The 12,897-nt window shown below is 32.1% G+C and overlaps 3 protein-coding genes across 4 annotated transcripts in view; 1 reads left to right on the top strand and 2 right to left on the bottom strand.

The window, feature by feature from the left end:
• The window catches only part of LOC127860418 (nascent polypeptide-associated complex subunit alpha-like), a 415,045-nt gene that overhangs the window by 28,818 nt on the left and 373,330 nt on the right, over positions 1-12,897 (bottom strand). The gene's annotated exons all lie outside the window — the stretch shown is intronic.
• LOC127860412 (uncharacterized) overlaps positions 1-12,897 on the bottom strand; it is a 395,662-nt gene that overhangs the window by 63,810 nt on the left and 318,955 nt on the right. The window lies entirely within an intron of this gene.
• LOC127860406 (annexin A6-like) overlaps positions 218-12,897 on the top strand; it is a 33,760-nt gene continuing 21,080 nt past the window's right edge. The window contains exons 1-9 of one of the 2 annotated variants that reach the window (XM_052398466.1): positions 218-360; positions 1,813-1,947; positions 2,956-3,109; positions 4,627-4,840; positions 5,437-5,563; positions 5,898-6,085; positions 7,196-7,373; positions 10,493-10,596; positions 12,258-12,333. In XM_052398466.1, the coding sequence (XP_052254426.1) occupies positions 1,836-1,947; positions 2,956-3,109; positions 4,627-4,840; positions 5,437-5,563; positions 5,898-6,085; positions 7,196-7,373; positions 10,493-10,596; positions 12,258-12,333 (1,153 nt within the window). In that variant the 5' untranslated portion in view covers positions 218-360; positions 1,813-1,835. Of the gene's footprint in view, positions 361-1,812; positions 1,948-2,955; positions 3,110-4,626; positions 4,841-5,436; positions 5,564-5,894; positions 6,086-7,195; positions 7,374-10,492; positions 10,597-12,257; positions 12,334-12,897 lie in introns of both variants that reach the window. The other variant, XM_052398465.1, reaches the window with a different exon arrangement.

Raw genomic sequence — 12,897 nt, 5'->3', positions numbered from 1 at the left:
GACGTATATAAGGTCAGGTATAAGGCAAAAAACCGCTGAACGATTGTTATCAAATAATGCCGAACCTTAAATTCATATTATGAATTGATTTCATTTATATTACCATATATAATATAACATTATATTTTGATAGGGCGAGTCGTTATATATGTGGGGCGAGTCGTTATACATGTGGGGCGAGTCGTTATAAAAAGTGGGGCGAGTCGTTATGGGGCGAGTCGTTAAGGAGGCGAGTCGTTACATTACCCACTGAAGGACGGGGATTATACTCTATATTGTGTCTCTTCATGAAGGAGGTTTTTAATTGCAACCTGACAACATCGAAATATTTGTAAACAATATTCCTACAACGGGTCACAGGTAAATCATATGGTTTTGTTGAGGAATATTTATATAAAATTCATTTTTATGTGAACAGTATGCAAAGTTTTGCAGAAACATTTTTAATACGCAACTCGGATTTAAATATGTTTTGTTGTGTTTATGTGATGTGTTTTTTTAATAAAGACAAGTTAAAACCCATTCATTTATGCGAGTGATAGTTGTTTTATTTCATGCAATTAGGTGAATGAATGGTGAATACAAGGGAATAAAAGCGTGATTATTTAATATAGACTAGTAGATTTATTTAAATAATCATTAGATTCGTTTGTAATTGTATTCAATTAATCATTATTGGTCTATTTTAAATATGTATGGTAGGTGCTTTGTGAGTCGTGGGTATAGAGATTGTGCGAAATCCCTTGATAGAACATTCACACATGATACAGTTTGTTACGGAAAATGTTTTTACACAGTTACCATTGTTTTACTTATAAAAATCTATCAACAAAATCGGTTATTTATTATTATTACAGACAATAAACATTTGAAAAAAAATGCGCAAATATTAAGACCAAAGGTTATTCCTTTACCACTTAGATACATATCTCTACGTGTTTGTAGTCCCTTGGAAATTTAATTTAAAACCTTTCTTGCTAGATTCAAGTTTTAAAGGCTTCATTCCAAACCCTTAGATACTGTTCAGCAAACAGCATAAAACCAGAACAGACTGCAAGTTATTGGTTACTCGCAGGCTATTCTGGTTTTATACTGTTTGCACATAGCCATTTTCACTTAGCATCTGAGTGGGAAAGGGTTTAGAATTATGTTTATAATGATTCATAGTCGCTTGTGAACACTTGCACTCAGCAATTAACTTTAAATGATATGCTTGTTCACAGTTTGTAGGATTTATATTTATTATGCTTGTTCACAGTTTGTAAGATTTTTATTAATAATCATTTTGCCATTTTAATTCATGCCATATGTGTTGATGATGCCTTTCTTAGTCTAATACAATTGTTATTCACATATTATAAACCACTTCATACATGTCAAGATAGAAGGTGTATTTAAGAAATAAAATTTAAACATTGACAGAGAGAAACTGGCAGAACTCCGTAATAGAACATTGTAAAGTTATTTATTATTTGTATTATTAAATTATATTGTTTAAACTTATTCAGTGTTTGAGTTAATTCCCTTGAAGAAGTATTATTAACAAGAACCGGGATCTTCCTTTGTGAAAAGAACACTACAAATTTAAACTTAATGCGTTTAAAGTGCAAAGCACATCAATTTTAAACTCACTTGAGTATGAAACTTAATTATTTTTGACCAGCAGTTTACCCATGGTAATGGTGAACATTGAAATATTTATTTTAAGAATTTTAAAGTGGATGTAAAAAAATTGGAATACGGAATTGTAGATGCATTTTTGATTTACAACTACTTTTAATATATATTCAGTTATATTTCTTTTATTTTTAGAATAAGAAAGCCTAGAAACCACAATGCCTAGCGCAGGAGCGGTGTGTCCTCCAATAATTTCACCGCTGAGGAGGCACATCTATGGCCAGTCTACAACACACATTGATACTTCAACTCTTATAGAAATTGTCTGTGGTAAGCATAAATAGTACTTTATTAGACCAAAGCATCATTTAATAAATATTCTGTTTTTTTTTTTAATGAAATAATCATAACCATCCAGGGGCATTCGCTTTAGATCTACATTCGAAAAGCATCCCTTTTTACCAATTTTATTTCAAAATTAATTATTGATAGCATATTAAGGTGTGACTTTTTTTCTCTGCTTTACTTTGTTATCTACGCAAAGTTTTCCTTGACAGATTAAGATGTTTATATAAAAAAGCTTAATCATGGTATATTAAAATCATTAAGATCATATAAAACTGGGCGGGCTAGCTCAGTTGGTAGAGTGCTGATTACAAAACTGAGGATTCTGCGTTTGATCGCAGGTAAAAATAACTTGCCTTGGTATTGTTAATGAAATCCTTTCTACTGCCATATGATGTCATATTTATATTTCAGGTATGGGAAGTTGTCATTTCTGGCAATATTTATGTGCTCTTAGTAATGATAAACTAGCTTACCCAAGAAAACATTTTTTAAACACACCACCATGATATTACATAAGTACTATAACATACAAAACAAACAAAAAATTTGCAATTTATCTTTGGTAGCTTAATTTTATAAATGTCACGGATTTCAATATTATTATTACAAATTATAGTATTTCAATACAGATCTTCCCAATTCAAAGAGCACAGATTCTGGGGAAGAACACTGTATATAAAAGTATATAAAAGAACATTGAATACGTTACAGTCATGTATTTTCAATTATAAAGTTTGTAAAAAATACATTGAATTTTAATCTTATAATAGCACCCATGTTGCTGTGATGTCTCTGTTTAAAAGTTCTGTATCTTCAAAATGTTTCTAACATCTCTGAGAAAACATTACATGTATATGGTTAAGTTTTTTGTTGTTAGAAATTATATAGTATAGTGAACAGTAAAATTATAATTTTGCTTAGAGGTATTCCAAAACAGATTTATTTCACTTCTTTTGTTTATGTTGTGAATGCTAGGTATGTCCATTTTAGAAACACCAAGCACTAAGATTTACTTCACTGCCGATGGAACCAAACCAAATCCATTTCAACGCACGATTGGGGGACGTGAAGTGACTCATCGATACAAAGACCCTTTCACTTTAAAGGAAGGAAAAAGAACTCTGAAAGCTATTGCAGTCTCTAAGTAATTTTGTTAATCACAGTGTTAAACATTTGTCTGTCTCTGTCGACTGAAAATAATTCATTTTAAGAAGGAGTAAGGTTTAATCATTGTTAATGCAAGTTTACAGTGCTCAGCTGAAACTTTTTTGTTTGTGAGAATGCATTAAATAATCATCAAGCTTGAACATTGCAAATGTAATAAAACATGCTGTGCACTTTAATGTATAATTTAAAGGAATCAAATTTACAGATAAAATAAAACAAGAAGGAAGCAGAGGTATTATTTACAGATTTAAATGTGTGTATTTAAAAAAAAAAGTTATTTCAGCCTGTACACTTGGAGACTTTTCTAACACATCACTTAATCATATCAATATAGCTCCCTTATTTTTGAACGGCTTGTGTTGAAATTTGGACCAAGAATAATTCAACGCACATCTGATAATTCCTGAAAAATTATTTGAAATTGAAAAACAACAAAATATAAAACTTAACAACTTTAAAACGTCACTTCAAAAGTCAAATTCGCAAACTCGTACAACGTTAAATAATAGCAATGTGAAAAGTAAAACGCATAAACTTACACGTCTTAATAACTGACCGGCTTGCAACATGCCGATTGAGCCGTTTCACTCCTGAATATTCATACGAGCAATATTGTTTTTCTTTAATTAATGTTATGTTTTTCTTGTGTAAAAACTCACCTAGAATTATGAAATTGAAATTTAATTGGAATAACATGTATATCACCTTTTTAATACTACACTTGGTGATTTTTCTTACGCAAAACTTGCATATCTCAGTAATTAGTAAATATTTTTATTTAAAATTGCACATGTGATCATTTGACTACAATATGTGCAAGCTCACGATAAAATCATTCATCCGTGACGATCGTAAGCTTTAGCAAGTGGGAAAGGTTGCCTGTTAAATGCAAAGCGCGCGATTGCGCTCCTGAATATCCATACGAGCTGTATTGTTTTGTAAATTAATTTTATGTTTTTCTTGTGTAAGAACCCACCTAAAATAATTAAATTGAAATAAAACTAGAATTTAATCACGTTTCAACATTTCCATGTGCAAAAATATGGAACCACACCTACCTCACGTGCTAAAGCGTCCAATCGTCACGGATGAATGATTTTATCGTTAGCTTGCATAAAATGAAGTCAAATGATCATATGTAAAACTTTAAATCAATATCTTTACTCATAACTGAGATATTCAAGTTTGAAAAGTGATGCGTTACAAAAGTCTCCAAGTGTACGATAAGACAAACAATTCCGTCAGAATTTGTGTGTGTGTTTCTTTTAAAAGTATTGTTGGACATGAGCTTTAATGTACCGCTTACTCTAAAAGAGGTGTATGTATTATTTGAATATTACTTTATGAATAGTTAACCTTTTCACAGAACAATCAATTTAAAAGCAATTAATAGGTAAAATGAAATTTGATTTCATTAAACATTTTGATTCAAACAAAAATCATGCATACATTTTACTGAAAATGTAAATATTGATTTTTTTTATCTGCCTACAGAGATGGTCGAGAGAGTGATGTTAACACCAGAACTTACACTGTGGATGATGTGGGTAAAATCAACGCCAGCCCCATACCCTCTTCATCTTCTGAGGTTGACAACTCAGACTTCTTTGACACAGACGGCTGGGAATTGTCAGACTCCACTTTGAAGAGTGGAACATCATCTTCTAGTAAAGCAAGCAAAGGCAAGAAAGGAAAGAAACAAAAGAAGGTGTGTGGTTGTATTGCTTAAGACCAGTTTATGAACAGGAACTATTTATTAATGAATCCCTTTATTACAGATGAAAGTTAGGTGAATTGTTACTTTGTAAACATGTGTTGAGGAACTTAAATTACATTTCAGGCATTAAGAAGCTTCTGGTAAATTAATTATCTGTATTTCCAAACCCCTGTTGACTTGTCAAATGGGCTGTGCTCTGTGAAAAGGGGGTTTCATGAATGTGCATATCGTGTAGTCCCAGATTAGCCTGTGCAGTCCACACAGGCTAATCAGGGACAACACTTTCCGCTTGTATGGTATTTTTAGTTTACAGAAAGTCTCATTTTAGGAATAATCCAGTTTAGGCGGAGTGTCGTCCCTGATTCCGCTCAGGCTAATCTGGGACGACACTTTACGCACATGCATTAAACCCCCCTTTTTACAGAGCACTGCTCAAATAAAATTTAATTCATGTTGCTTTTTTTATTAGAAATGAACCAGTGATTGAGCTTGCCTGCCTTGATAATTATGTTTAATTACTTTTGGATAACTTCTTGTGTTGTCATATATAACAGGATTGACGTAAATAACATTCTGTAAATTTCCAGAGCAAGTCACCAACTCGAACTCTGAGGTCAAGGTCACGGTCTAAATCTCCAGGACGGACTCCAAAAGAGGCCTGGGCGAGTAGTTCATATACACCAGCTCTCAATTCTGGGGCGTTCGGTGATCAACGTAAGCAAGCCTCATGTTATTGCTGTATTCTTGTTTGCTTTTTGAAGTATAACTAATTATTTTTTTGTAGTTACTTACAAAGACTAACTGTTCAATAGTGTGTATGATGTTGAAAACTTATTGCTGTTTAAAATTTGTTAATATATAACATATATTTCTGAAGATATATTTTACTAGTGTTGTGAATGAACCAATATTATTTTTATATTAGCAATATCTTGTGTTTCCTGTACCAAATCCGTCAGTGTGGGCCACTGAAAAAAACACTGAACTTAATGGCCATGTGATGTTTTGGGCTTATTGAGATTTGTGTTTTCTTCCATGCTTTAAGCAGCCCCGCCTCCGATACCAGATGGCCCTTTCAACCCCACCAACTATTCCGGCACTCAGATCAACGTATGGGGTGGTGCCCCACCGCCCTTTGTCCAGGGAGGCATGCCAGGGGTGGTCAGCCTTGGTCAGCCTGGATTCTGTAACCCGTACACAACGCAATATGGCTACCTCACTGAGAACATGCTGCAGGTGAATACTAGCAATCTAGAACTACATGTTAAAAGCATTAGTGGCAAAATGTTTTTTAGTTCTTTACTATTGTTGGGTTAGGAAGTTTAACAGCTATATGTTGAATTTTAAGAAGTTTAAGAAAATGATGAAAAAGTAAGGATATAGATTGCATGATGTAATGTTGTGTGTATATAGGTTACATGCTGATCTAGCTATGAATTAGATTTAGGGTCAGTATGGTCAAGGTCACTGTTATTAAAAATAGCAAAAAGGTGTTGATACTAAATAAATTTGGTTTGGATGTAGGTATTTTCAGTCATTTTAAGAGCAGGTAATTTACATGCAGACATTACGATGCATTTGGTGCCAGTCAGAACAAGTGTACTATAACTCAAAATAAAAGTTTCCACCCAAATTAATTTAGTTTGGATGAAGGTAGTGTGCTGTTATTTTGTAAGTAGGTAGATTACACGCAAACCTAGTGTTGGATTGCATTTGGGGTCAGATGTGGCCACATCACTTTTATTAAAATTAAAAATGGTTTCTTCTCAATAACTTAAGTCTGGAGCGATTGTGGGGGTATTTTGCTATCATTTTGTGTGTAGGAAGTTTATGCAGACATTTATTGCAAAGTTAATTAAATTCACCTGAATTAATTGGTAAAAATTTAAGTCTAATTTTTTCACAATCACATTTCTTGATTTTAATTTAGAAATTTTCATCATTTAATTTTAACATATAATAGATAACTATTTAAGATTTTCAACTTCAAATATACTGTTGTGGTCATTATATAAGTTAGAACAGAAAACATACAGTATTCTGTCAAAGCTGAAAAAAAGCCAGGAAGCATTACAAAAAAAAAATATATCTTTAATAAAAAATATGCGTTTTAAATCTTAAAATATGAGAAAAACATAGAGTATAATAGGTACACAGGCAATTTTAGAACCTTCAAATAATTTTAAAATCTATAACTGTGAAACCAGTCATTTGAAATTATTATTATTATTACATGCATAATTTTTATTACTTTCATGATTGTTGGCATAGTATCGTAAACAAAATATAGTAGACCTCTCTGATAACTCTTGATTCTCATTTTGTTTCTTCCTTTGCTACATTCAGAACTGCAATCCAGACACCAAGCACGTAACCGTTGGTGATTTACGTCAGCTGTTAAGGAGCCGACAGGCTCCCCCACCCCCAGCGCCTGCAGTGGAGGCCCCACCCCCTCCTAGACCGGAGCGTATAGAGGTTCCCGTGTACAAGGACCCTCCCCTGAACCCTGTGAGCCCCGGCGGAGGTACGGTCACATGGTCAGATCGCCCTGGTATTAGTTTTAGAGGGGCTGGCAAAATGGGTGGGACCAGGCCAAGTAACTTGTATAGACAGAATACGGATCCTTTTGTTTTTAAGTGGTAGGAACATTAGCAAAACTGGTGGGATCTGGATTCACTAGTTTAGGGAGAATAATAACTATTTTTGTTCATTGCAGGGGTATATATTAAATATATAGGGTAACCTGCCGTGCAGGTTAATTTCTATGAAATCTTACATGCCCAGATTAGATGTGTTTGTCCAGGTTTAAATAATATTGTAACAAACACACATTTCAAATTGGACGAGTAATGTATGTTTATATATCGAATTATCTAAAACAAGTGGTATTGACTTGTATTACATGAAAAGATGTATGAAACATGCTATTTATAGTTACTCGAAAGAAAGTGTCCAATATAATCTAATGAATTTTCAAATGTCATTTTGATGTAGTTACAAACTATGTTTATTTAATGCTATGAACATACAGATTTTACTCTTATTTAAATGGAGCATGTTGCCTGGTTTGTTGAAGCATGCTCACTTGAAGTACAAATATTAAAGTTCAAGACAAGTAGCAAAAGCAATATTGATGATGTCATTTGAAAACTAAAGAAGATTAGCTTGAAATTTCCCGAGAAACAAAAATATTTAACTATCGAACTGGGCGAATTACTTTTGCAAAGAGGTTGCTTAACAGAGAAACAAATCCTCATTGGCTAGTGTTAATAACTTAATATATATCCCTACAGTGGTCGGGGCAGCTAGCAACATCAGATTTTATGAAACGCAAATTTCAGTGGCCTATTCACATAAAATATTATGGGTGATGCACAAAATGTGTGTAGCTTTATCATTTTTGAAGCACACAATGCTCAAACAACTGATGTCAAACTGAAAACCATTTTTGATGATGGGTTGCTGTTTTAGATTTATAAAAGATGTGTATGTCATGGGCTCAGTTGAAATATAAATATTTTCACAAAGCTGTAGAACTGAATCTCACATTAAGTTTATAACCCCAACTTGTTTAGTCTTCATTTTGACAAGATTGTTCATGTGTATTCTGGGAATTATTTCATCCTGCATAATTCAATCATGTTATGTGTATATTTTAGCATAATACCAATTATGCATGCCAGTTTAAAAGTAGAATATATATGTGGACTAGATTTGATAAGAATTTAGAAATAATTGAAATTTATAATTCTGTGTGTGTTATGGCGTTTTACATGTTGAATAATTTGTACTTATTTTGTTAGATTGCTTTGTGCATGAAATGAAACTTAATTTTGTTCTTTGAGTCTTAACTATTTAAAATACATGGTGCATAACAAGCCTGATTCTTGGATAATATCACAAGATTGTATAATTATTTATTAAGCGATTTAATTCCATACACAATTTTATAAAGAATGATCTAGATCTTGTCATAAAGCACTGCAATTTAATGTTTATTTTTAAATTAAATTGAATAATGATATATTCAAACATGCTGTATATTTTCCTGTTGTTTTTTTTGCATAATATGTATATTTTTAAAATTAGTTATTCAGCTTTTTTAAAGATGGAATATTGGACAGTTGATATTCAGCTTCAATAGTGTAGACACATTTCAATACAACCAGTGCATGCTCTCTTTAGCTATCATTTATGTACACTATTTTCAGTTTTAGAAAGTGCTAGTGAATGGTATAATGTATTTATACACAACTTTTATTGTTTGCATCTTTGTTTGTTTATTGTTGTATTCAACATTTTTCTTTAATTTACAATTTATAATTTATTTTGTATATTTATTTAAGTATTGTTTAGTGTAAACATATTTTACGTTTGTCTTTTTTTTTTTCATTTACATTATCCTTTAATTGCTTTACACATTTAGATCTTCATTTGATTTTAAAGTTGTGCCAAAATCATAAATGATGTACTATTAGAGTAATAAAGTTTAGAATAAAATATTTAGCCTTTGTTGTCAATGACACACAGATGTATGATAGATATTTAAGATTTTAAATTTTAAATGTGTAAAGCAGTTACTCTTCAAATGTTGATGACATTAAAAGAATAAGAACATTGGTGACATAGCTAACATAACTGCCTGTAAGTCATCAAATACATCTTGATTGAATGGTTTGAAATGCATGTTTCTCCTTGATTGAAATATTAATAATATTTCAAACATTTTTGATGATACTTTGCAACAAAGAGTTATCAGGTGGGTTTGTGTGGTGACATATCAAAATGTTGCTGGATGAAGTTAAGAATGTGATCTCTATATAATAACTGCATTCTATTCTTGACTGCAATAGCACATGCTATCAATCCAAGAAAACACACAGCCCATATTTCTAAAACATTCTTAAGCCTGTTTTAACACAATTAGCTGAAGCTTATTTTTAGCTCGGCTGTTTTTTTAGAAAACCCGAGGTATTGTTATAGCCAGCTCTTCGTGTTGTGTCGTGTCATGTCGTCCGCGTCGTGCTAAAACCTTAACTTTTAGTCAAGGTTTTGAACATTGGCTCTGAAATCAAAGTGCTTCAACCTACAACTTTGAGACTTTATATGTAGCTGCACCTTGAAGAGTTCTACATGCCACACCCTTTTTTGAGTCACTAGGGTAAAGGTGAAGGTCATTGTGACCTCTAAAAAAAATAATCTGACAAGCTCTCATTTATTCAAAACTGCACCTGCAGCCGAGTGTGGCACCTGTTATGCGGTGCTCTTGTTTATTTACTGTAATCAAGTGTACAAAAATTTTAAGCTTTAATTTTAACTATTATTCCACTTAAATTAAAAAGATATATGGTATGATAGAAATATGAATAAATAAAATCAGTTTACTTTAGCCAGTTATTCTGAAAACATTTTTTTCATAAATTGGCACCAGAGCAACAGTATTTTTAGAGTGTTGATAAGATGTAAAATCACGAGCAAAAATGCCATGTTTGTTTTGTTATACAGAGAAGCCAGAAAAGCATTTGCAACACTGTATATACAAAATGAAAATATTGCCAGCTGCGCTTATATCTAGTTTATAGGCAAATGATATACAATAGTGAACAATAAAAATTTACATTACTGGTACTTATGATATTTCAGGGGACTACAAGGGTAATCTACTCCATATCTATGCCCATCTGATAGACCTCGCCAATAATAACAAGGACTTTCGTCTCCCAATCTCAGAACCCAAAATGGGCAAGGTAAAAGAACTTTACATTTACCTGGTTTTGCGGGGGCATACCTTTATTTATATGTTATTATTATGCCTGTTTGTTTAGGTCAATCTTTGAGTCACTGTGCAACTTGATAGAATTTTAAATTGAATAGAGTTGAAAACTAAGTGCATCTGAATCAAAATAAATATATGTTTACAACTAGTTCAATGTAATCATTATGCTTTGCTCACAACATATATTTATGCATGAATTATCTGCATAAATAAAATATTGTTATTAAATGGATTTTGTAAGAATGACCTTATACCAATGACCTTATATGAATGACCTAATAAGAATGACCTTATAAGAATGTCCTTATAAGAATGTCCTTATAAGAATGACCTTAAAGGAATGAACTTAAAAGAAGACTACTAAGAAGACCAAAATAAGAATGACCTTATAAGAATGTCCTTATAAGAATGACCTTACAAGAATGTCCTTATAAGAATGACCTTACAAGAATGACCTTAAAGGAATGAACTTTAAAGAAGACTACTAAGAAGACCAAAATAAGAATGACCTAATACGATTCCTCTATTATAGTGACTTAACTGCTAATTTTAAAACAAAAATGTCGTGATACAATACCAGAATTTACACATTATATTTAGACAATGAAATTAGCATTCCAAAATAATAATAATTGTTTTTTTTATGATAAGTCATAAATCATAATTAGTAAAATAATAAAGCGTTTGCAATGTTTGTCATCAATGATCTGAATATCTTCTAACATTGAGGTAAAAATAATATGTAAACTAGTAAAGCCTGAATAGTCCAGTGGTATCATGTTACATTTTTCTGTTAGAGGCCAGGGTATGCATCATATTCTGGAGAATGCAACATTTTCTAATCATCTTTAAATATCACTGAATCTATTGATGCAGTAGGCATATATTGATTTGCCGATCTGTGTGTTTGTTCTTTTGTCTGTTAATTCAAGGTTACCAAATTTGACTTGTTTTTATGACGTCAATGATGCTTCCTGAAGAGCTTAGATACTTGCATGGATGTTGTCTTTTAACTCAATGAACATGCCCGCATCACCCCCTTTCATTTTGATCCTGACAATTGAATTTTGTTTAAACTTGGACTTGTTTGAAGGTTAATATCTGGATTAATCTCAAAATATGTGTTTCATCAAACAAAAGTGAAGCTTTCTACAAAGCTTTGATGCTTTGGATAATGTTTTTGAACACTATCAACAAACCTTCATCGCCTGACCTCCTTATGACCTTTAAATTGACCCTTTTTTGACATACCAAATTTGTGACAGAACATTAAAACTACTTTCTAAAAAGCCTTGATATTTCCATTGAAAACTCAGCACCCTTACATCATCTTATCTCATTTTGACCCTGAAATTGACCTTATTTTGGACTCAGACTTATCAGCTAATATACATGTAATCAACACTGACAAAACTTCCACATGAAGGCGTTTCGTGAACCAGCATCTAGTTTCTTGCAACTTTAATATTTACGACTACTTCATATATATTTATTAGTGAACACATGAAATATGAAATATTTTCAAAATAAGATAAAATCCCCTTTAAACAACAAGATTGTTTTGATGAACCCTCTCATAAGGTATCTTGGTTGCCAAGCTACTAATTGCCTCTTCACTGCTATTGTTTTCAGATTCTGGAGGCAAAGTTGATGGACCAACAAGACTGTTATGAGTTGAAGATTGTTCTCGCTAAACCTGGAGTGCGAAGTACGTACATTTTGGAGTGACCTTTTAACAAGACTAAAGTTTATTTGTTAATTTTTCTCCTTCGTGTAATAATACAAAATATAATTTATTTAATTCTGCATACAAGAAATATGGGTTAAATACCTTGAAGAGACTCTTTGGTTCTTTTATATATGCTCAGTGCGTAGATGAAACACGCACGATTAGCCTGGGTTTCGTACCAATACATTTCTTGTTTTCTTGTTATGTTGGAACAAAGAAAGGTAGTCATGTGTTTTTCTACTCGACCACTGCGCCACCATGAGAATTTAGCTATAGTAACAACATTAGAACAAAAGATTACTATGCTAACCTCTAGACTAGTACAGTTCTTTATTGAATGCTATACCTTGTTTTCAATGTAATATAACCATGACAATTTTGTTTATTTTAAACATTTTTAATATAGATTTTTATGCAGCTTTTACATTTTTTATTTGGTACTTTCTGTGACTGACCAATAGAGCTATTGTTATTTTGCTGAAATGATGTTGCAATTTTAACTGATGTCACACCATGTAAACAATGTTCAGGATTTACCACAAC

This window comes from Dreissena polymorpha, chromosome 15, assembly GCF_020536995.1.
Source record: "Dreissena polymorpha isolate Duluth1 chromosome 15, UMN_Dpol_1.0, whole genome shotgun sequence".
Lineage (NCBI taxonomy): Eukaryota > Metazoa > Mollusca > Bivalvia > Myida > Dreissenidae > Dreissena > Dreissena polymorpha.
This window is presented reverse-complemented; position numbering and strand designations above follow the sequence as displayed.